This window comes from Anoplopoma fimbria, chromosome 5, assembly GCF_027596085.1.
Source record: "Anoplopoma fimbria isolate UVic2021 breed Golden Eagle Sablefish chromosome 5, Afim_UVic_2022, whole genome shotgun sequence".
Classification (NCBI taxonomy): domain Eukaryota; kingdom Metazoa; phylum Chordata; class Actinopteri; order Perciformes; family Anoplopomatidae; genus Anoplopoma; species Anoplopoma fimbria.
In genome coordinates this window covers 5,127,462-5,151,767 of record NC_072453.1, presented here as the reverse complement: position 1 = coordinate 5,151,767, position 24,306 = coordinate 5,127,462, and the positions used below count along the sequence as shown (strand labels likewise).

The 24,306-nt window shown below is 38.9% G+C and overlaps 4 protein-coding genes across 4 annotated transcripts; all 4 read right to left on the bottom strand.

Annotated features, from left to right (window-relative positions):
• Nucleotides 1-414: 414 nt before the first annotated feature.
• ccz1 (CCZ1 homolog, vacuolar protein trafficking and biogenesis associated) lies at nucleotides 415-10,415 on the bottom strand. Its single transcript, XM_054598453.1, has 17 exons — nucleotides 10,260-10,415; nucleotides 9,090-9,158; nucleotides 8,887-8,983; nucleotides 8,667-8,764; nucleotides 8,215-8,308; nucleotides 7,993-8,073; nucleotides 7,857-7,904; nucleotides 7,614-7,697; nucleotides 6,842-7,017; nucleotides 6,220-6,301; nucleotides 5,765-5,826; nucleotides 3,853-3,964; nucleotides 3,539-3,572; nucleotides 3,203-3,320; nucleotides 1,506-1,664; nucleotides 720-847; nucleotides 415-596 (listed from the first exon to the last, which is right to left on the bottom strand). The coding sequence occupies exons 2-17, from the start codon at nucleotides 9,101-9,103 to the stop codon at nucleotides 541-543; spliced, it is 1,443 nt and encodes a 480-aa protein (XP_054454428.1). The 5' UTR covers nucleotides 9,104-9,158; nucleotides 10,260-10,415; the 3' UTR covers nucleotides 415-540.
• Nucleotides 10,416-11,489: 1,074 nt separating this feature from the next.
• On the bottom strand, nucleotides 11,490-14,393 carry pvalb9 (parvalbumin 9). The gene is made up of 5 exons (XM_054598455.1): nucleotides 14,226-14,393; nucleotides 13,145-13,212; nucleotides 12,420-12,552; nucleotides 11,947-12,056; nucleotides 11,490-11,557 (listed from the first exon to the last, which is right to left on the bottom strand). The coding sequence occupies exons 2-5, from the start codon at nucleotides 13,203-13,205 to the stop codon at nucleotides 11,532-11,534; spliced, it is 330 nt and encodes a 109-aa protein (XP_054454430.1). The 5' UTR covers nucleotides 13,206-13,212; nucleotides 14,226-14,393; the 3' UTR covers nucleotides 11,490-11,531.
• Nucleotides 14,394-16,853: 2,460 nt separating this feature from the next.
• On the bottom strand, nucleotides 16,854-18,281 carry LOC129090948 (parvalbumin beta 2-like). Its single transcript, XM_054598344.1, has 4 exons — nucleotides 18,218-18,281; nucleotides 17,565-17,697; nucleotides 17,109-17,218; nucleotides 16,854-16,990 (listed from the first exon to the last, which is right to left on the bottom strand). The coding sequence occupies exons 1-4, from the start codon at nucleotides 18,276-18,278 to the stop codon at nucleotides 16,965-16,967; spliced, it is 330 nt and encodes a 109-aa protein (XP_054454319.1). The 5' UTR covers nucleotides 18,279-18,281; the 3' UTR covers nucleotides 16,854-16,964.
• A 3,728-nt stretch (nucleotides 18,282-22,009) lies between these two features.
• Nucleotides 22,010-24,130, bottom strand: LOC129090947 (parvalbumin, thymic-like). Its single transcript, XM_054598343.1, has 4 exons — nucleotides 24,054-24,130; nucleotides 23,750-23,882; nucleotides 23,458-23,567; nucleotides 22,010-22,276 (listed from the first exon to the last, which is right to left on the bottom strand). Exons 1-4 carry the CDS (start codon nucleotides 24,112-24,114, stop codon nucleotides 22,248-22,250), a joined length of 333 nt encoding a protein of 110 aa, XP_054454318.1. The 5' UTR covers nucleotides 24,115-24,130; the 3' UTR covers nucleotides 22,010-22,247.
• Between the last annotated feature and the right edge of the window lie 176 nt (nucleotides 24,131-24,306).

Below are 24,306 nucleotides of genomic sequence, written 5' to 3'. Positions count from 1 at the left end.
TCGCTATTTGGACGACTGCCTAAAGCTTTTACTTTTTGAGCATCTTCAACTAAAAAAAGAACTATCTTACACCAAGTAAAATGACTCCTTAATTTATTTAAAGATAGCACAGTCGGGTACAAACCACAATGCTTTTGACATGATGACATCTTGTTTTCAAACTATGACTGATCATCAAAGAAACCTAGAGTGAACTGTTCTGTGCATATCAGTTTATAAAATAATTTGAGACATTGTAATGTTGTGTTCATAAAAAAAAGCACAACAAAATCTAAATGAACAGTCAACATAATCCTACAAGTATGTACAAAGAAAATGAAATAAAATAAAGTACATATACAGTAAAAATCTGGATTTACATTTAATTACAAGTGAAAATTACAATCTTATAGGTTAAATTAAAAACAAACTTGGTTAGAAAGCTTTGACTTTTTATTTGTTATTTTACAATGCAATTATTGCATTACGCTGATGCTGTCATGATACCCTGCAACACTGACAGATTTAGTGTGGTGAAACAGCCTCCGTCTGACAGCTCCATCAGTCCAAAAAGAAAATGTTGTTGAACTGCGTCGCACAAAGCCTCTTAACTTCCTCTGTAGAGAAGAAAAGACAAAGGTCATTAAGGGTAAAGAAGAGATTAAGTATCAAGGCAGATTGTCTATTGTGTTTGACGGTAATGACACAGTTTTACTCATCGCCAGGTGGTGGAGACATACCGTTTACTTCGATCAGGTTGGCGTTCTTCTGATTGAGGATCACATACAGTTCTCTCTGGTCTGACTTCTTGCCGACTACCCAGTAGTCTGTCATTGCCTTTACGATGATTTCTTCATCTTCATCAACCCTGGGAGCAAGAAAGAAAAAACATTAAGCACCATCAAATAAAGGTAACTACAGCAGGCTCTTTGTATTCAAGGGCAACTGCTCTTCTAAGATTAAATACCTACACAGACCACAAAATTTCATTAAAAAAGTTATATAATTGTCCAAAATGACACACAGGTTCTTAGTTGAAAAACTAAAACATTATATTTTATATTAGTGAACACACAAAAGGACTTATATTTCAATATTTAATGACACAAATAGCAGTGTGATCATGTTTTGATTGTGCTGCCAAGCAGCAACTACACAACATCTGCACTTAATGAGGAACCGATAGTGAAACTGGGATAAATGCCAAAAAAAACTAATGCTACTATGTGGAATTCTCACATGACTACAGTCTCATGACTGCTTCAAAAGGGAGCGACATAGATGTGCTGATATCAAAGAGAAAGTTTGTAGTTTTATATATTTTCTTTCCTGGGTTTGTGAAATCTGAAAACACTGCCCAGATGATGTTCAGAGCTGAAGAGAGTTTTAGGTCTACTATTTGGTTTATGCTTGGATGATGATGATTTGTGGTCAGTCACTGTAACATTTTATTGAACAAATGTCTGGACGCATTCGCTCAAGATGAAATAGACACAGATCAACAAAGCCAACGTTCTCTGCTGTACCTGGCGAAGTCACAGTTGATGTCTCCCAGGATCTTCATGAGGTCAGGGTGGACAGAGGTGAGGCAAACACTGGCAGTCTTCCTCATGTGGATGGTGCTCTTCTCCGCCAGGTTCATGTGGTTGAAGTAGATGAATTTAAACTGGGGCTCCTTCTCTGGACTTAATGGACACAAAATGAAAGAAAGGATACATTAAAATATAATTCTTGGCCCACACAATCCTTTAAAGTTATTTTACACAGTGGGTGTCTCTGGGGAAAACACTCATTATTAATAAATGATACAGTAAGCCAAATCCATTTGGATGATAATATCCAATAAAAGGCAAGTTGTGCTTTTAAATTAAGCCTACTCCACCCACATTAAAGTGAGCTGAGGACACTGTTATTATCACAGCTTGAAAATGCTACTGTGGTATCATCTCTGGAGAAGTGTGGGTATTTATTCAAACAGGCCATACAACAGATTCTTATCTATGCTGCCTCTAATTATTTACAGTTACACCAGGCCAAATCGGTACACAGACCTCAATGTCAGCCGAGGAATTTGGGACGGCATTATTTATTCAGTGGATTTTTCACTGGGGTGATTTAAAATGTAGCCCATCAAATTGCCTGGGTCAGGGAGTCCAGTCTTGGATTACAGACGAGGACGTATCTGAATCTAAGCGCTGGGGTTAAAGGAGAGTGGGTCAGGATGCCAGTCTTTAAAGCTCTGCTGCTTGAATTACCTCCAAGTAGTGCCCTGACAATATCCAATGGTATTAGAGTCTCCGTTAGAGTCTCCACTACGCTGCCAACTAGGCAGACTAAATACAAAGGGTTGACGACAAACAACATGGCTACTATAATGAATTGCAGAATTAAACTTTTGATTAAGGCAAGAAATGTTTTTTTCGGACAAGATGACACTGATAGTTTAAATGGCTTTGTCCTCTGCCCTGATGCTACATTCTGGAAGCAGTTTATCGCCTGTATATGAAGTAGTGCTAAAATTATTAATTGATTGGACTAAGAATTGCGGAATAGAGTGGAAAGAAACATCGCAATTCCCTAACCCGAACAACACTCAAAAACCCCAAAAATATTTAGTTCACTATCAAATTAGATAAATAAAAGTATCAATTCCAGCTCAAATGAGGAAACATGGGAATATTTGGTATTTTTACTTGAAAAAAATTCTAAAACAATTTCTTTCTTTAAAAGAATAGTGGATTATTTGTCTGTCAATTAACTAATCATTTTATTGATAACTGATCTCTTTAATGATAAATCCTCAAGTCATTTAAATTTCGCTATTTCCATCTTCTCAAATGTGAACATATGATGGTCAATTTTCACCATTTCTTAACACTTACTAAATTAAACAATTGGCAGAAGAAAATTTGTTAATGACATAAATTATTACTTTTCAGCAGCAACAAGAGAGTATGGAGAGTAAGAAGAAAACACAAGACAAGATTTAGACACAGGAAACCGGGCTGCTATAGTTACACAGTGTTCCTTACACTGCAAGTTCATCTGAATGCTCCTGTAAATCATTCTAGCTTTAAAAGCTTGTCTTGTGTTATCAATGATGTAAATGACGTAAACCAATTTAAATAAAGAACTGTTTAACGACGGACAGTATCTTAAAGACAAAGTCCTCTTCAGAGGGTGGTAAATTGGTAATTAGGAGAGTGGTGGATTCTTAACTGACCCTGATATCCTGCGGTTAACTGTGAACTGTTCACATATGTCAGATGCCAGCAAAGTAAGTTGAGGGCCCACTAAGCCGTCGAGCTGTTCGCAGAAGTCCCTCGTCAGCTCCACAGAGGCTGGAAAGAGATGGAGGAGAGAAGAAAGTCAGACATTATGGGACATGAGCTGAGAAAAAAAAATATTCCAGCTTTAAAAGAGCACTAAAATGGCATACATACTAGAAAACACCAAAATAATAGAACTTTGTTTTTAAACATCAACCAAGAGAAAGAGAGTGACAGATGGCTACAACCTTAACTGTTAGAACAGTAGGTGGGTGACGGTGCACACTTACCACTGATCATAAAACAAGTTGCAGCGCTCATCGCCTGGAATCAAGGTCACACAGGTTAGAAATTACATTAATGTAATGATGACCAACGTAGGATGTACTTCATCATTTTAAAAATGTAGCTGTCTAATCCCCAAAAATCCATATCGTTTGATAGAGCAGTGGAAAATAATCACAGATTATAAAAATCATTCTAAAAAATGAATAACAACTTCCCCACTACTTTAATACATTAAAAAACTCCTGTTTGGGTATGAATGATTAAGCCTGTAGTCTGTCATGACATGGCAGATCACATCACATTTACTCTCCCTTACCTTATATACAATCAGATGCAGCTCCTCATAGCCGTCCTCTGTGCTGACAAATATTTTGGGAAATCGGAATTTGGCCTCTGGATCTTTGAGATTAGTAGGTCCTGTCAAAAACCTGGAGAGGACGGAGGGGTTAGGGGCTGGGTTAATATTCCAAGAACGGGACTGAAAGTCAAAACCGATGTCTGAGAGACTAAAAATCAAAAGGATCACTACCCTGACAGGCTGTGATGCTGGAAAGAAGAGCCTAAATGTAGAATATGTCAAAAGTTTATCTTCTTGGGAGCATAGATGCACTCAGCAAATTTCATTCGAATCTTTCATTTTATAAGATGTCTACCATGTCAACAACTATCGGATGGATTGGCATGAAATTAATGTTTCCCCACAAAGGATGAAGCCTACTGCTTGTTCACTGACTATTCCCTCTAGCACCATCAGCAGGTCAACATTTTAGTTTCCCCAACACTTTGGTTTAAGACTACTCAGGAAAAGGCGAGAGTTGTCCAATTAATCTGGGGCTTCAATTGTTTTTCTCAATTAATCCTTAATTTATCGCATAGAGAAAATAGTGTAAAATGTCAAATCAATGTTACCCTGGACCAAATGTTCTGTGTTTGAATGCCTTGTTTAGTTCAACCAACACTTCAAATCCCAAAGATATTCAAAACAACATAACTGTAGAGTTAGAAATCATGAAATATTCCCATTTGGAACCAAAACAAAAGCAGGAACAAGTGGATTGTTTTTAATTTTTTTAGTCAAAAAGCACTTCAAAAGTATTGGCATTTAGTCAACTGACATATCTTTTCAGCTCTAGATTCTTTATCAGGTTATCCTGAGTAGCTAAGCAAATTGCAAATTGCAGGGAAGTCTTTATCTTATTTTCTTATGACACCATGTAATGGATCTAAGTGTTGCTCAAGGTGGAAGGTTTGGCCTGATGGTGGCAGTAGAGGAAAGTACAGGGGTTTCCAAAATGGGGATGAATCATCATCTGGGTGCCATGAATATTCATACCAAATTTCACAACAACAGAGCCTCTCGCTGTCTAGATATCTAGAACCAACGTGTGGGATGAACGGAACCAGACCTTATTAAGTAATTAGCATACTTGACGCAACAGAACTAAGAGATTCATTTTCTCTATTCTAAAAATGGACCAGAAGCTGTTGACCCCTCACTTTCTTCTTGCCAGATCCAAAAGATGAGATCACAAACAGAACAAGGATTTCATTGTGCTGTTGATGCACGGGATACCAAGTATGCCACTTAACATTAAGTGGAACCATTGGAAGACATGACTATGTGTGGTTACTTGCTCCTCTACTGTGTAGCTTTGCCTGCGTGGATGTTTTCATTTGTATATCTTACTTTTAGGCTAGTTACTAGTTGTAACAGCTTTTTCTGGCCCTCATCAAATACTCTTTATATTCTGGTGTGTTTTCCAGTTAGAGCTTTAAAGCTGTGTTTCCTGTCCCAGGATAGGGCACCAGGAGTCAGTCTTGGACTACTGCAGCGTCTCAATTCACCTTCAGGAACTAGTTACTTCAATCATTATGCAGATGCATGTTTTGTCAGACCGCAAACTCCTGAGTAAACTTTCTCTTCTTACATATGTGTACTGAAAATGGACAAAAAAGTCCATTTGCACACTGCAGCGGCAGTAATAATCTTCCTCCTGCTGTCTTCCTTAAACGGGTGTTAGCCAAGGGTGTTTCCTTAAATAATTCGGTTGACTGCGAACAATGTATTAAGTCAGTTGGTCAAAACCACAAAGACAGGCACGCATATTCAAACACTCTTGCCAACTTCCACATTATGCTTTTTGACACGCATAGATACTATTATTTCCTCCTACCCTCTTCAGAGGAAGCAGGTTCACAGATACAGACACATGGGACCAGCGACGTACCTCCCATAGTGCAACAGATTCCCTGCGACCTCTGGCCTCAGAGGAGAGTCCCGGCCAGCCAACTGAAATACGACAGATAGAAAAGAAGGACAAAGGATTAGAGTGAAAATGAATGGCCTGGCTTTGAATGTAATATTCAGAGTTCATATTAAGGCCAGTAGTCTTATACGCTCTGTCTGGATCATGAATATTAAAAACCATATTGATCACATTACATTTTTATATCAAGGGCAAGCATATTAGGGGGAACACACTATGTCTTGTCTTTATAACAGATATGTTTTGCAATGGTTTTCTAGGAGCAGGTAGAGAGCAGTGAGCCTCTTTCCTCTGTCCTACAAAAACATCCCTTGCTCCTTTTTCCTTTCATTTCATGCTCCATTTTTCTTCCCCCACTTCCTTAACCTATTCACTTTATCTGTCCTTGTGCACCGGCAGCACCCCCACCTCCTCACCTCTGGTTCAGAGTGTCTGGGGAACAGCGAGGTGGTCAGGTACTTGTACAGGATCCTCATATCATCTTGTTCCAGTCCGCTCCTACAGTCCCAACAATAACAGCATTATACCACATTCAATGCACAACAAAAGATGTGGCTGTGTACAGTATTTTTTTTTTCTTAGTGTGTTGTAAATTGGGTCATGCATCATGGGCAAGTGTCTCCTGACTGTAATTACACTTTAATGAATACTCCAGAGGAATACCGCTTAATTTGGACAATAATTAAACGTCTCCTCCCAATTTGTCCAGTGACGGTTCACGATGAAAGATCATACTGCTTTCAAATCATTTCATTAGGAATCATGTAATCCTCCGTGCTCTCACACACACCTCAGTACAATTAAAAGGCAATGACATGTCATGGGGCACATTAACGCCAAAGAGGATTACAGGTCGTGTTTAGAGCCAACTCTGTTTATCTAGCATACCCCGATGTGTTTGTAGATGTCAAAGCTTGGATTATACAATGGTGCATGGTTGCAAATATATGCAGGGTTGTACAAGGTTGAGCCCCACATTAACAAATCCACGGGTGGATTTTAAGGACAAGGACACACGCACACGCGTTCAGTCCGTACCAGATAAGCTGGTCGTTATACAGGAAGGCCGTGTATTTGATCAGACTTAGGCTCTCCTCCACTCTGTTGACGAAGGACTGGATCTTCAGGTAGGTCATCTTGTCCAGTGGGAAGAAGCTGATGCCACTGAATACGTCCAGTAAGTCGCAGGACTGCAAGTGGAGAGTCTGAAGATACTGGAAACACAAGCAGGCGCACAACAACGCCGAAAAATAACGGGAGACAGCCCAGAGACACAGGAGAAGGGAAAGAAGAAAGGGGTTAGCTTACCCACCTATAACGGGCTTGCTTACAGTGCAATAAAGACAGAGGAATAAGAAACTCTCTGACTGATGCTCTGTAGAGACGCTTGCATCATCCTGACATTCAACCTCTGACACCCACACCACAGCCTCTCTCTTTCTCTCTGTCTTTGGGTTACATGGGGAAGAGGGAAGCCTGTGTTAACTTAAGAAGGGCGTTCCTTAATTACAAATGAATTTTTTATACTTTCAAATAAACATTAACGCTTGGAGCCGAGTCCCTCCGGCATTGAGGCAAAGGGAGCTAATGTAAACAGATCGTTATCAAATAATAAGCCATGACACCAAGCATCTTTTCAACCGCTTTCCCAAGTGAGTTTCTACAAAGAAACAATGTCCATTTATCATCAATGGAGAGCAGACCTTTTGAAAAACACAGACTTTGAGGCTTAACTGACTTTTACTTTATGAACACCTTGGTAGAGAGTGTGTAAAAAAAAAACATATCTACTTAGAAAAAAGGATTTTACCCTGTAGAAGAACTTTTCAAGCTTCTGAATTAGCAGCTCCACCCCGCCGGCTTCCATTGCTCTGCCAAACGTACCATTGAAGAGCTACAGCACAAGGAAAGGGATCACTGTTACAAGATGCTTCTTTTGGCATCAACAAGAAGCCTTGAACTGGGAAGTCTGAGGTACTGCAGAGGTGTTATTATATTGCTTTTAGAAGAAGAGGAAAATGAAAAACAGATTCTAAAACATACCGAAACTCACCTTGTACATACTGTAGCATTGCCTTACCACTGCACCATAAACAGTGTCCTGCAGAGTCAAGAGTGCCAGTTAAGTACAACTCTTAACTGATGAATGTAAGAAAGACAGATGTTGATGAGTATCTCTCCATACTCACAAGTATTTCCTCTTCCTGATATTCTACTGTGGGAGGTTTACCATCTTTGTTTGGTTTCTCAATCATTGGGTTTCGAACCACCTGAGGAAGGAATTTGAAATATGTAAATAAATGGCAGATAAAACGGATTAGCAAAACTACATTCCACAGAAGGTGAACAAAGTCTCTAAACAAACAGATTAAATACTGAACAAGTGATGTACATGTAAGCCTTTAAAATACCATGACTATCCAGAAATTGTCCTCGGGCTCAAAGAAAAACTGACGGTTCTTCTGTGTGTGCAGGGATTTAGCTGGTTTGGTTGGACAGAAAGTCCTGAAAGATAGAAGACACGACGTGAAAACAAAGTAGACACACCCAACCAAGAGGATCGCTTTTGTGCTTTTACAGGCGTTAGATATGCATCAGTGTGTGTCAGGCCACTTATTGCAACATTTCCCTATTCTGTTATACCTCAGGTTCAAAGAAATTGAACTTTTGGGTTTTCCTCAACAAAGCTAATTAAACTAAGCCATGAAATTAATGTTAGACACTTTTTGAATCCACTCAAGTCCTGACAAGATGCCAGACAGCTAAATAAACATCAAAATCCACCCAGTCAGTAAAGTGTTAGGGGAAATGCTGCTGTAGCTTTAATCTGCTTCTGTTGCAAATACAGTACTGAACTCTTTACCTTGTGAACTGAACAATGGCCTCACAAAGGCCCACATTTCTGATCTTCTCATTCTTCTCCACATCACTTGGGTGGTAAAACAAGATCTTCTTTTCTTCCTAAAAAAAACACATCTTGAATTAGCAATTACACTATCATAATGTTTTCCTAATCACCATAATACACTGATTCAGCTGTAAAACATGTGCTTAGCATATCTTCATCTGGGAATCATCCTCACCTCTCCTTCCCGAGGCCCAAATGTGGGGTTGTAGACGAAAAAGTTCAGCAGGGATGGTGTGAACTGTTTCTCTTGCATTCCTGAAGCCATTCTGGGACTGTAACCGACACAAGGAGAAGGTTGACAGAAACAGATACACAGTTAAAAGCTGAAAGAACTCTAGACATCATGCCTTGTATCAACACAATCATGTCCGCTTTCACCTAATCATCAGCATTAGTGTAATCGAATTTCCTTTGCTCCAAAGACAGATGGGTTAGCATGCCGTGTGCCTGCAGAACAGAGACAAATACATCACACTGTCAGATGACAAATCTAGAGATACGAATCATTAACTTCTAGAGGGTCCACACACACACATGAGTACAGCTGATGTGCATCAGTCAAAGTTGGAAGTACAGAAGACATTTATACTAGGGATAAAAATAATGAACACTTTATCGCCTTTGTCATATACATACACTCATACTCTGCATTTCACATATTCTAAGTATGTTAGAAGCAGCCAGTGTCTTGCTCAAGGAGACCTCAACATAGGAACAGTTGGAGCTGGAGATCAAACCTCCAAAATTGAGGTTTAACGGCTGACCCGCTCTAACCCCTGAGCCACAGCCACCTCGACTACAGATGCACTGATCACATTTCAAACATTTGCATCACAAACTATGGCCCAAAAAGTGGACATAAAGTTGAATGTAAAAACAAAAGAAAAATCACATAACCTTTATGAAGGTATAGGAGTTATTATTGCAGAGCTGTTGTATTGTAATGCATTAGTTTTAGCTAGGTGTGCATACAGTAATAAACTGGAAACTTAATGTAATGTTAACCTTCAGCAGTAGAATGCATATGCACCATGCTACCTCCTTAAGGATTCACGAATGCATCACTGTGTGTGTGCAATATTTCTGCAAAGTGTCAGGTAAGCACAACAATCTTGTGCAGTTTTTTGAATGTAAAGTTAAAAACCTTTAAGGCCAAGTAACCTAGAAGCCGTTACATGAATTAAGTATTGGAATAACTAGTACTGGATAACAGTACCTTTCACCTTTGCATCATTGGGACACGTTTGTTTGCTTCTTGTATTACATTTCGTCACTGTCATGCGCACTTATTTTACTGTAACTTGGACAACAGGACTAATGGGGTAGAGCCGGTTAAGTCTCTGCGAGCTGAGGTAACGCTAACACCTAGAGAGGGGAAACCTCTCAATGTCTTTACACTCTCTGTTGTTACCGGTCGTTCGACGTTAAGTCAGTCTGAGCAGCTAGTTAGCCGGCTAGCTGTCTCTGCTAGCACTGGAGTTATGCTCCAGGCGGAGGGAAGCTGAGTGAAAATAATAAATAAAATAATAACACGACGGTAACACTCACCTTAAAGAGCATAAACCCAACACGTCCAGGTGCTTGTGGTTAGAAAGGGCGTTTACAAAAAAGAACACATGAGGAAATGATATCAATGAGAGGGGATGCCCATGGAGATGCCGCATAATACTTTACATTTTTAACTTCCTGGTTTTGACAGCGCGGTGTCACAAGTTCAACTGTTCGTGTACAATCGAATTCCAAGCCAAATAAAGGTTCCTAGTCCAAACTGGGAAGTTGAGTAACTTCTGGGTTATTAAATGTACTTTTGAATATGCAATGTTGTGGGTTAATTCAATATTAGTTATCAATATTATCAGTGAGGTTTTTGAAGAAACGCTTTGTAAAGAGGATTGAGTCTTCACCAATGACACTATTAACTTCAATTAAGAAAGAAATGTTCCCCGTCCCTCAACAAAAACGTTCACATTTAACCAATTTATGTTTCTTATATTTTCTTTATAAAAATGTAATGCTTTAAAAACCATGACTCAACTAATACTAAATTCAAATAGCTAAACTTTTAGTATGATCCATGCATAATTCACCAAACATAATAATGCACTTCATTGTCACCAACATGAGTCTGAACTACAGCTTCTCTTGTGTGTGATCAACTAAGTGATGATTTTTTGTTTAGAACTGTAATTTGTTTGCAACTCTACATTAACATATAATATACATCATAATTATAAAATGTTCTGTTTTATATTATTGCACGATTTTTAAATATTGCAAGATGAATTCCAAGTGGAAATAGAATCCAAAAAGAATATAAACTCATTTTCAAATTAAACTTTTCTTTGGCATATTCAGACATGCAACACTTTTAAATAATCCCATCAAGCCTTTATTCCCCATACTTATTCCCTGCTCCCTGCTCTCTTTATGCTCTTGATGAATCATCTAGCATTTGTGTACATACATGCATTATTGTAGCAAATAAATGGAATGAGGAATAATTTTAGAGCATTTGTTTATCAATATTACATATTTTCAGAAGACATAAATACAAAGACATGATTTGTGTTTCCACATGTTTATTTATCTCATCCATTGACAGATCCAGGGTGTGCACAGAAAAGAAAACGTAGAAGTACACGTAGGAAAGACTAAAAAGCCTGTTGTGTTTAAATGGACAAAAGGTCATTTAAAAACAATTAGCACACACAGAATTTAGTAGAAAACAAAAGAAATCACAAAGGAATGGATGCTTGGATCAGAAGACTCCTGAGGTGGGGCGAGAGGACTGAAGGCCTGAAGACTTGAGCTTCATCATACTCAGGACAGGACCATAGTCTGGAATTCTGGAGGAAGAAAAGCATGTTGAATTGGCTGTGAATCATCTGCAAAAATATTCACTGTCTAAATCCTTTATCCTATTGATATTGCTAGTAACTTGACAATAGGCAAAAAAAACATGACTTTAATCCCTAAAGAAATTGAACACATTTCTCACATTTGAGTGGTGCAGTTCAGCTACAAACTGGGGGTTTTAAAGGTAGATGGAAGAAAATCATCAAGGTAGAAACCTTAATAAGTAAGTAAGTTAAAAGTGCTCTAAGAATTTAAATAGCCATCGCTTCTCTGTTGACATAGATTGTGGTTGTTGGACTTGATTTAGCCCAACCAATGAGATCATTTCTGTCGACATCATGAGTTTGTTCAAACACAATGTGAGAAATTAGACACCGACCCTCTGATCCAATTCTGCCGTCACTGTCAGCATCAGCCTCTGATATGAAACTCTTGGTTTCTGCCTCGGTCAGTGTCCGCGCCCCGGAGACAAACCGCTGCAGGAAGTATCTAGAGACACACACAAGTATATGTGCTGTAGTTATTTGAGTCAATTGGACGCTTTAATAAGCACATAAACGCACCAATCCCTAAATTGCACAGCTCGGGTCGATCCTCAGGTTGAATTATATAACATAATGGCAATAATAACACAGCATATTATCAGGAGACAGCTTTATAGTGCCAACCCAATAATACCACTACCACCAATATTTGATTGTTTCCAGTGCATTACTGTATTTACACTGAATCAAGGTACAAAATAATAACATCATCAGTATCAGGATAATGGTGTATAAGCGAGTAAAGGAATCAAAGTTTTTAGATTTATCATATCTGTTATATCATATAACCTGTCAATGTCTCACACACTTGAGCTCAGACTCCTCGATGAAGCCGCTGTTGTCCTCATCAAGGATCTTGAAGACATCTTTGACTTCCTGGGCCGTCTTTGAGGACAGGCCACACAGCTGGAAAAACTTTTTGTAGCAGAATGAGTCCGGAGCTGGAAACACAAACACATACATATATATATATAAATAACTGAAGTGAAAATAGGGTTAGGGCTGACCCACGAGGCTCAGCAGGTTGGGAGCTGATGTGGAGATTAAAACAGCATGTGGCTGCTTTCCAGGTGGGAGATTTTCCACCCCTGTTTTTATCTTTTAAGTCCAGTAGGCAAAAGCCTCTGCTAAACAGACAAGATGATTGAAAACCTTTTAAATTCAGTTAAAGCAGCATATGAATTTAGTGGAGAGGATACTGTAGAATATTGAAAACAATGCAGCCGTAAAGAAGATTATGTCGGAGAGTGTTTCGATTATCTAGATAGTGAGAGATAAAGCTATTAATCCTGTGAAGGTGAATGTTGAAGCTCATGTCTGAGTCACATATTCTGCATAATTTGCTTTCTGGCATTACAATGAACAATGACTTAAGATCAAACATTGGTAGGGCAGGGTGTGTCTCTCTCTCCTTCTCTTTCTCTCTCTCTCTGTGTGTGTGTGTGTGTGTGTGTGTGTGTGTGTGTGTGTGTGTGTGTGTGTGTGTGTGTGTGTGTGTGTGTGTGTGTGTGTGTGTGTGTTTGGAGATGCTACCTTGACAGTCCTTGACAGCATTTTCAATGGCCTCAGCTGACAGAATGGAGGTGAGCGACATGTTGATCCTGTATGTTCAAAGAAAAGGAAAATATTTGTATTATTATTTGTGTCATGCTGGATTAACTTCCTTTGTATTTGCAGCTGTATCTAGGTTAATATCATGATCCCATCAAGCCGCAAGTCATGTTTGTATTGCAAAATATGCTCAAGCTGTCAAAACAAAACATGGTGAATCAGCAAAACCACAACTTTAAAATTGTTTCTGCAAATTGAAAAAAGCTGTTCTGCTTGCTGCATGAGTGTTTTAATTTTCATTTCCCCAGAGCTTCCTAATTACTGAAGCTATTTACTTCCCTTGAACTAGTTAATTGGACTGGCTGGGTTCGGCAAGATAACTGGCACTTAGGGAATGTAAAAAATGATTAGGGTGGAAAGGGGGGAACTTATATTTTATAATAATAAAGAAAAGCCAAAGCCTCGACAGTGTTGTTAATATGTGGTCCCTTCTCCTAAAAAGACAAACATTTTCGCCATAATAAATGAAAAAATATAAATCTAGCATCAGAAAAGGTCTTGCTTGTGTAAAAATAAAAATCCATAACTTTTCTGCCACTCCTCTAATAGTTTTAGTACAATCCCTTAAAGCCTGAAGAGTTACATTTAGTTTTAATATATATGCCTATGGTATATATATATATATATATATATATATATATATATATATATATAATAATATATCTTTATCATCGTATAGGTATAATGTATAGGAATCACATATGCTTAGTGAGCTGAAAAAAAATCCTATTATTGACTAAATAGCTTATGAAAAACTTTTATCAAGTCATTCATTGCTCAGCTTCGTTTATTCGATAGGTTTTTTTTTTTAAGGTCAGTTGATCGACAAACGAAGAATTTCCGACGAGGCTATACATTTCTAAAAGGTGCATAAAATGAAAAATAAAATAACATAGGCTATGTTTCCACTCCTAGCTCCGCTTGCCACCAAGCTTCACAGAGCAGACAGGTAGCGCACCTGGCCAACACCTGTGTTTCCCCCCGGTGCATCTGCGGGACTCACCGCTGTTGGCTCGGTGTCCTCTCCGGGCTCCAGGTCCAGAGCAGCAGCAGCAGATAGATAAGGCTCTGTGGTGCCCGCTGACAGCTGGCTCGGTCTTATATACGCTGAAGGATGCTTGAGTTTCCAACCTGTCTGCGGATCAAATGTTTCCTCGGCCAGACCGCCTCCGTCTCGTGTTCCTCACCTGCCAATTAACTCTCTCTCTTTATATTCGTTATACCTCCTTCCCTCTCTCCCCCTGCTGTCATAAACTCTATATTTTTTGTCCAATCAACTCTTTTCTACATTATCTCTCCCCCTCCCTTTCACCCCCCCAAAAGATCAGGACTAGAAAAACCACTGTCTGACTGGGTTTATTTTATTTACCTTTTATTTTCTATCATTTTATCCTTATCTTTTTCGGTCTGTCGCCTTATGCAGAGTTTTTAGCTTATTTTTCTATTGAATTATTTGGTATACATTTTACTTGCTGACTTAATAAAGGAACAAATTCGGTATCCTATTACCAATCTCTATCAGATGTCATCAAAGGGAGGAAGTTGAAAAACTGGAAATACGTTATGGAATTTGATCCCTTGCGGAACTGTCTTTACAAAATAAACTATCTATTTCATAGGAAATCTACATCTGTGACAGTAGATGTACTACCCTGAGCCTTCCTCGTATTAGTTAGTTGCACTTATTGCATTTGTATTAGTTTGTTGCACTTATTGTATTCGTATCAGTTCGTTGCACTTATTGTATTTGTATTAGTTTGTTGCACTTATTGTTTTCGTAGCAATTTGCTTCTGCACTATACTTTTGCTCTGGTTTATGCTTTTTGATGCTTGTTTAAGAAAGGAGATGCACTTATGACTTCTGGTGACTAGTAGTTCTCTTGAATACCTATGTTGAATACACTTATTGTAAGTCGCTTTGGATAAAAGCGTCTGCTAAATGACTGTAATGTAATGTAATGTAATGTAGAGGGCAAATACAAAAAAAACAACTATTCAGTTAAAATAATTAGAGTTTTAGATGTTGGGTCAGTTTAGTGTATTATGGTTTTCATTTAGACATGCTGTAACACACATGCCCAAACTCACCTGACTAACTGTAAGGTGAGGGGTTGGTTGTGGGCTGAAGTTTTTTTTCTTTTCTTAGGGTTTATAAGGTTTGTACCTGGTCACCATGACAACTGGCCACTCTAAACTGATGAGGTTGTTTTCTGCAAAGGGAAGCCTTTCAAACCATCTGACACAGCAGCATCTGCTGTGAATCCAGTCAGCACTAATGGCATTAGCAGAGAGGGGAGGGATGCTTTTTTTGTAACGAGAACCAAGGGAATAAATCTCATTATTCTTAAAAGAATCACATGCAGAGAAGCTCTGACATAACACTTTGTCAGTGACAGTATTTTCACTCATGTAAAGCTCAGAATAACAAATTCATTTTATTTCCAATCCTGAAAGTTTTCAATGTAAAACCATAGAGCAACTCAGACTCTTGTGAGTTACTGACAGATCAGAGGCACCACCTTGTGGCTGTTTCCTTTCAATGCAGGGCCACCTTTACTTTGAATATGACATGCCAAGGAATTGAATCTCATCTCACTGTATATGTAAGCACAGTCAGGGGTTTTGCTGCTACAGCCTTACTTGGTCTGATATGTATCCTATGGTGGCTAAAGTTAGCAAACTTTAGGTAATATAATGCACATCACTGAGTCAGCCTGTTACTTTTGGAATGTTCCCCACTTGTGCTGCTGTTACATTAGATTAGCATTTTAGCTAAATGTTTATCATTCAGCATTACTGGGGCGGCTGTGGCGTAGTGGAGAGCAAGGCAGTCGATGTGTCCTTGGGCAAGACACTTAACCCCAAGTTGCTCCCGAAGGCTTGCCATCGGTGTGGACTGGATGTTGCATGAATGTTAGTTAGAGTCTGATGGTGGCACCTTGCTTGGTAGCCTGTCATCAGTGTGTGAATGGGTGAATGATATGTAATATACTACTGATTGTAAGTCGCTTTGGATAAAAGCGTCTGCTAAATGACTGTAATGTAATGTAATGTAATTACTTTCATAGGTTGCTGTGGCCTCAGTGGCTTTCTTATGAAAAATGCACATAAGAATTCCTTAAAAGAACCCGTTTTAGATCACTTGCTCTGCTGTGGTAATTTGGTGTTTCTTAAACTTTGTTCCCATATTCATCATGTAAATCACCTTCTTTGGTGTAAAAAATAAAGAACGCAGTATTAAGACCAATTCCTTGACTTTCTTTGTGTTGACATTGCTGATTTTTTTTTTTTGTAACTTTGATTTACTGAATCGTATTGAAGACCAGGGTCAGGCTTATTGAAAAAGAACCTTTATTGATTTCTCATCGTCTGTCCGTTTCCCATAAAAGTGCATCATCACTGATCTCACAGTAAGCAAAACTCACATAGTAAAACTAAGACAGAAGTGAGAGAGAGAGAGAGAGAGAAAGACACAAGTCAACCACGCTATACACTTAGCCAGGTACATTCATCGTGGACAGCAAAGGGGTGAGCATGATTGGGAGAGAGAGAGAGGGGGAGAGAGAGGAGGGGGAGCAGTTTGTTTACGGTCCGGGGGGAAAGGTCAAATGTATAAAACTGGTGTGGAGAGTTGAAAAGAGAGAGAGAGTGAGAGGGAAGAGGAGAAGAAGAGAGGAGGAGTATGTCTTGGCTCAAGTTGTTCCTTTAGGGTAGTGAAGTAAGATGTTGGTCTGTTCTTCATTTAGGTCTTGACCATGGCGGCAAACTCTGCAGGGAGAAAGAAAAGAAAGAGAGAATTTTGAGTGGTGTTTCAAGATATATGGAGGGCAAAACATATATTTAGATCTGGTTCTAATTCCAGATAAAGTTCCTCTTGTTTTCTCACCATCCATTCCGATCATGCCGTCACCATCGCTGTCACCAGCCTTAAGGAAGGCCTTGGTCTCAGCCGCGGTCAGGGCTCTGGCAGAGGCGGAGAAGTTCTGCAGGAACAGCCTGGAGAGGACGAGCAGAGAGAAATGCTGAGTATTACAGTACATATGCCTGTAGAACAGAAATAGGCCTGTAAATGTATCTCCTGCCAGATCAGGAATTGATTGGTTTCAGAGTTATGTAGAGGTCATCTTTCAGAAAATATCCAAAGCTGCTTACTCACTGTATTCTTCTCATTATATTTAATTCTGAATAATTTAAGATTTCCCCATGAAATTCACTTAATTTGGTCCCAAAATTTCAAGTTGGCTGTCTGTTCTGTTATGCCCTCTGGTCTATGTCACCCTTCATTAAGTGACACCAGAGGAGAGAGCTGGCATAGAGGTAAATTCTAAGAGAAGTTGCTTACTTCAGCTCATCCTCCTCAATGAAGCCACTCTTGTCCTGGTCAATGACTTTGAAGGCATTCTTGATGTCATCAGCACTCTTGGCAGCCAGGCCGATCTTAGCAAAGAAATCCTTGTGCTTGAAGGAGTCGGCAGCTGTGAGGAGACAGATAAGAGATCACATCAGGCATTGTAGATATATCAAAACAGGAACTTAAAAGTGTTTTGCAGCTGCACTGGCCCTCGTTTTCAAGGTCTGGCAGTTGGTTTTTATTCGCCTGCTCTGGCTCTCATTCAGCGTTTTAGCTCAATTAGCAGAGGTGTTTTTCTTACAGAAGCTACACTGGTGAATTGGGATACATGCTTTCTGCCTAGGCAGACAGAATTTGCATTAAAGTCACATTTTGCGAGCTCACTGTACTATTGATCCAGCCCCATGATTTGTTTCATAGGACAAACATATGATGTTAAATACAGCAAAGATGCCAGGGGCACCTTCTAACTGTCTTTATCTTTAATCCTGTAATGTGATTCTGTATGAACAACTGAATTCTGCAGCAGGATCTTCAGCTACATGTGAGTAAGACAACAAAAGTCCAATAAAGTGTGCATGTATCATCCAGGTTCTCCTAAACTGCAGTGCTGTATGCTGTGTCATTTTCGTGGTGGGGTTTACCTTGGCAGGCTGCAAGGGCTGCAGTGATGTCAGCCTTGTTCAGGGTTGCTGCTAATGCCATTTTTGTTTTTGTTTTAACTGAGGGAGGAGAGCAGAGGACAAGTCATCAGTTCATCAGTTCATCAGTTCATCAGTAGCACATCAGACAGGATTTAGCAGTTTTACTTTGAATCTATAAAGCATGTTAAGTTCCCTCACTGCACTTTAGGTCATGATACAGCATTTCAAAGTTAAGGAGCTACAGTAATTTTCATAATATCATGCAATATATTTTACAGTTCCTCTCTGTGAGTATTCCTCTCTGGTAGCCCCAAAAGATAAGGCACAAATGATCAGAAAAGGTAGTCCAATTTTCCCAAAACCAAGCCCTCCAAGGCAAAAGATCAAATATCCTTTGCAGCTGTGGTTGGTTGGCAAATCGATTTTTTTTTCCCATTTGGTTCCGTAGTTAGTCCAAAGCCAAACTCTGAGCCTCTGATGTTCAGATTCTGGCCCTTTCCTCGATTTATATCCCATTGCATGAAGTTGAAGCCCTGAAACTCTCTCTGAGTCAGGCAGTAGATTTGCCTAAAGGTCTGCAGCTCCTCAGTGCAACTCACCTCAGGGGATATCTCCAAAGTAAGGGTGGATTATGCTCAGGTTGAATCTGCTCACTGCAGTGAACCCCTCAGCCGCTCTCGCAGGCTTATATACCTTCACCCGGCCGAAATATGATGCATAGGCTATGTAATGGACACTGTGTGCAAAGCAGTCGAAGCAGTCGGTCGAAAAATGTGTCCAGTAGACAGAGCTGTTCTATTTATATGCACATAAATGAAGATGCTTAAATGGTAGGCTAAGTGTGGGCCTATGCAAAAGTGCTTGATATTGCATAGGGCTAATAATATACGCTGCTGATTTGGGTGAAACGTACTCTGTGGCCATGTAGTTTTGATCTGTTAAACTGTGCAGATCATCACGGAGTGAAGAATGAGGTAAACTCTTATTTATTTATTCAAATGATCAGGCACATCGCAGCTACTTATCGCGTTGTCAGACAGGTTTGTTTTATAATGACGATGTTGTTTTGAACCTCAGAGACTGTGACACCATATCAGCTTTTTAAACAACGTATCCAGGACTTTTCTCATGAGTAATGTAAAGGTTTTTATCAAACTTCTTTATTACGATGGTTGCAATGTTTGTAAAATATATTGTGTGTAAGTCCCTTTTAAATGTCAGTTCACACCTTAAGCCTTTTTAGGTATACTTTGCTATTGGCTACCTTAATAAAGAAATTATTTATAAAATACGTTGAAGTTGTTTCTGATTATGTAGCCTATCGCAAAGCACAAGCCTCCCTATAGTTTTAAACCACAATCACCTATCATGATTTATTACCTACATGGGCCTCTGAACTGTAAAGTTTTGGTGAAAACGAGCCATGTGCATAATTGGCATGCATAAAATGCCTGCAATGACTTTGCTGGCATTCCAGTGTCAGAAAGTCTGGTTGTTGTGATTGATTATCACAGGGGACAGTTATGTGGTGACCAGGTATAAAAATCATATAGATTTTTTAAAGACATTATATGTTTTGTTTACTACAAAGATAACAAGAGGAATTCATTCAATAACTATAACTTCTCTGTTCTTGCGTTTAACTCAATGTAGTGGAGCATTTGTGGACACGCAACTTTATCAAAGCTGCAGAAAGTGATTGTGCAAAGTTTAGTTATTTAGACTGCTGTCCAAGGGGCCTAGGAGGCTGCAAAGTTAAATACATTTTTTTTTTTTTTTTTTTTTTTTTTTACACCAGTCTTTATCAGAGAGTGTAATTGGAGAGCCAAAGAGGGGAAGGGGTTTGATTAAACCACAAGTGACCCACTTATATTCTTTAATTCAACAGCACACATCATCAGAAACCACTGAACATGCAGCCGAGGGCCGTCTGCGAGGTTTTATTCTCAGAGCTCTTACACCCATTCAGACCATTTCTCCATATGACGATGAAACTATTTGTCATGCTATTTTCGGAAACACTAAAAGCTGATATCATCGGTGTCATCATCATCATCATCATCACACTTCAGTGTTAAACTACCGCGTGGTTGCGTAATAACACAGAGTTCCCACAAAGCACCAGACCATGAAAGTAATGAACAAGTGCAAAGGGGTCTTTCCATGCCCATATTTGCTCTCATGACAGGTTCAGGCTGTTATGTGCCCATCATACATCAGGTGGCAGTGTTGTGATGATCCTGAGACTAAAGCTAATATTGAATTATCAGCAGATTTTTTTATTGCCTGTCCAAATCATTAACTAACCTTTATTATAAATTAAACAGGTGGCCTATGGGTAGCTTATGTGCTTATTTATTCTTATTAAATTTTTTTAGTTCTACAAATCCTGATCTCTTTAAGTATGTTGTCTACTTTGTCCCTTCCTTCACTTCAGTAGCTTCAGGTGTGTGATGTTTCAGCACCCGAAAAAAAAGACACAAATCTTCTTTAAAGCCCAGTAAAACGTGTCTTTGGACTTTAACATTTGCTGTGGTCAAGTGAGGTCTCTTACCTCGAACGACTCAGCCATAGATACTGAGACTATTCCTGCCCTTCTTCAATATCAGGTTTAAATTACAAATATCCCACAGCGAGTATGAAACCCATAAAGCAATGCTATGGACGTCTGCAAGACAGCAAGACAGTGATTAACACCCTCCCCCTTCCTATTCTGAAATGTGAATTTGAAATAAGTAAGATGTATAGAAAAGCTAAAGCTACTTAAATTTTTTGAGAAATAAACAACCACATGATAAGACTTTAATTAACTATGTTTCTCTAAAGCTACACCTGAGAGCAGGAGTTTGTTCCCTCATGCTGCAGCAGAAATAGAAATGACCTATATTCGCTGCCATCTGAGAGAAAGTTGCAAATAAATGTGCCTCACTGACAGAAGTCCTGCACAGAAACTCTATCCTGTCCCAGAGTTTCTCACTGCAAGCATTCCTTGGACCAGCACATCTGAAGCTCTGCCAGACACCCCAGTCCTCCAGAGCTGCTTCTCTCTCTGCCAGAGCCTCTATTCCAGCTGTGCCCCCCCCCCCCCCAGATTACCCCATCTCTAAGTACTACAATTTTGAGGTACCTGTACTTAATTTCAGTACTTCCATTTAATGCCACGTTCTCTTTTATAATATTATACATTATACATATACTGTATATGTGTGTATTTGATAGCTGCAGAAAGCAGTCAAAATTACTTTCATCTTAGCCAACTAAACAGATGATAATGACCAAATAATCCTTAAGTAAATACTTCTTAATTTCAATATATTTGTTATAAATAAACTATTTTTTACAGTCAAATTACTCAGAGCAAATACATTATAGACTGTTTTGTGGCCACAATAAGCTTGTTAAAAATTAAATTAAGTCAGCAGAAGCAAAGTCTGAATTTATTTGTTTTTGGTGATAAATATCAATATCATCGTTCAATTGACATAGTTTATATGTAAGAACTATTTCAAAGAAAAAGGTTGATACATGTTGAGTTGATGTTGTCTAAGTGTCAACATATAATTCATACCAAATAACCCCATCTAAGGTGTCAAAGTGAGGTTGCCAGAATGACAAACACTTCATTTGCACAGTAGAAAGCTGCTCATGCCGATAATTGGAGAAACCAAAGCCTCCCAGGCCCCTTGGACAGGCTGGACCCCTCCCAGTGCTCAATATAACATTATAACACAAGGTACTTGACAGGATTCTGCTCATGTCTCCGAGAGAGAAAAAACACACTGTAACATATCACAGAGAAAAGTTCATTTATTTCACCACTTGTTTGGCAGGGAAAGCCACATAGCAGAGATGCAAGATTTCATTATTTTGTATTACTTTATTACGTTACTTTCCATTAAAACCACAACTTATCACTCTAAACACATAAGATCCATGGATGAGTCTGTGTTATTTACTGCAGCTAGTTCACATTTTAAAAAGAGGTCCTCCCTGAGATTATCAACATACAACAAATCATATGGATCATGTTTTATGAAGATTTGACCAGCGCAGAAAACTCTGAAAAGAAAGAAAGACAGAAGACATTTTTTTTAGTTTGCTCTATCACATTCACCAGGCCATAGTCAACTTCTCATTTCATTAAACCCGAACGAAGATAAACACCAAACGGACTGAAGTGTTCTGGCAGTGACACTTTGTATGAGGTGATTGTTGTAGCTGCACTCAAGCTGCCTAGCAACACAGTCAAAAACACCAAAGGGAAAAAGGAGTGGCACATTTACAGCAAAGGATAACATAATATTATAAAAAAAAATGTGTTTCTGTTCTTTTCTTATACTTCTTTCAAATGGCTTACAACAGGGCCTGTATTTATCAAAATGCTCAAAGTAAAAAAGATAAAAGGATTTTTTTTTTACTATTAGTGACATATTTAAGATAAAAAATCACATCTCTTGCAGTACAGAAACAGACGTGAGTACATACCTTCTGAGACAGGTTTTGGAGTGACAAATTATTTTTGGTCATGATGATTACACAACATGTATAATTCACACTAGGGCAGTTTTTAGCAGTATATTATTAGTTTTTTTGTGTGTATTAAATAGGATGTTGTAACATCTTTTCTCCAGTTTTTTAATAAGGGGTGAAAACAAACAATGTTAATAAAGATGGCACTGGTTTTGTTTACAGTCACTTCCAATGCATCTTCATTGTCTGCGCTTGTCAATAAAACACAACATTTCCTGTAGTATCTGTTTTCTCTGATGATGTGAGATTGGTTTTGTTAATGTCTTCTATTTCTCTATTATTTCTTCAATTGATTTTCTATAAATTATTATTATTCACAATTTAATTGCCAGTTGTTTTTATATGTTTTTCTGCATAACATATCACAGATTAAAAAGTAATTATTTAAAAGAAAAAAAAGGTGGTCAATATGGTAGATGCAGGGTGAATCCTTGTATCTGATAGGCTATTTTTGCTCTTAGCATAAATATGAAAAATCATGTGATCACTGAGATCGCTTTTAAAAGTTACACCTACACTTTACTGTCGTAGTATTAAATAGCTTGATAAATGTGTCGTATTCTTCACTCTGAACAAAGAGCTTGAACTCATGTGATTCATAGAAGTTTGATAAAAAACAGGCCCTGATTTCTGAAACCCCTCAGTTAGTAAGAAATGTAGCGCTCCTCTTCCTCATGCCAATCTACAGTTAAGTGCTTAGACCTTCTTACCTTCCCAACCGATCTTCCCGTCTCCGTCCGCGTCTCCCTCCAGCATGAAACCTCTGGTCTCAGCTACAGTCAGGGTTCTCGCGCCTTTGGAGAAGTTCTGCAAGAACAGTCTGATGAACAGCAGGGACGAAGAACCACAATGAGAAAAAAACACAAGAGGAACAGAATGGATAGACACATTAAATGTGCTTCATTTGCAGATAACTACCAACTGTCTGGTGAGATACAGCTCGACTCATGATCTATAGGTGGAACAGAATATGAAGTATATTTTCTGTGTATAGAACTCAACTGTAACTCATCCTGTTCAATGAAGCCGCTTTTGTCCTGGTCCAAAATCTTAAAGACCTTCTCAATCTCTGTTGGAGTTTTCCTGGATAGACCCACTGTCTTGAAAAACATCTTCGGGCTAAAGGAATCCTTTGCTGAAAGTCAAATCACAGATAAAACTTGATTAGATCCAAGCAGTTAAAATGATCATGTGACTTTGAGGTTTCAATAAACTACAATGAACTGCAAAAACAAAGGCCTTACGTCCTGTGACAAAGAGCAAGACAAAGACACATTCACTTCCAATCCCAAAATCATTTCCTCACCTTTACAAGCATTAAGAGCCGATGTGATGTCCGAGGCTGCGAGAAAGTCGGTGATAGCCATGGTGGTGGAGACTCTGTTGTGGTGGATGCTGCAGCCTGGGGCAATATGTGACTACTAGAAAAGAAACTACTGGTTACAGTGAATAGGCTTCAACCCCCCACCCACCCAGTGTCAGAAACCACCAGTGTCCTTCTGTCTGCTGTCTTCTGCAGCTGACCACTTCAGCAAACAGTGTGTGCGTGAGTGTGTGTG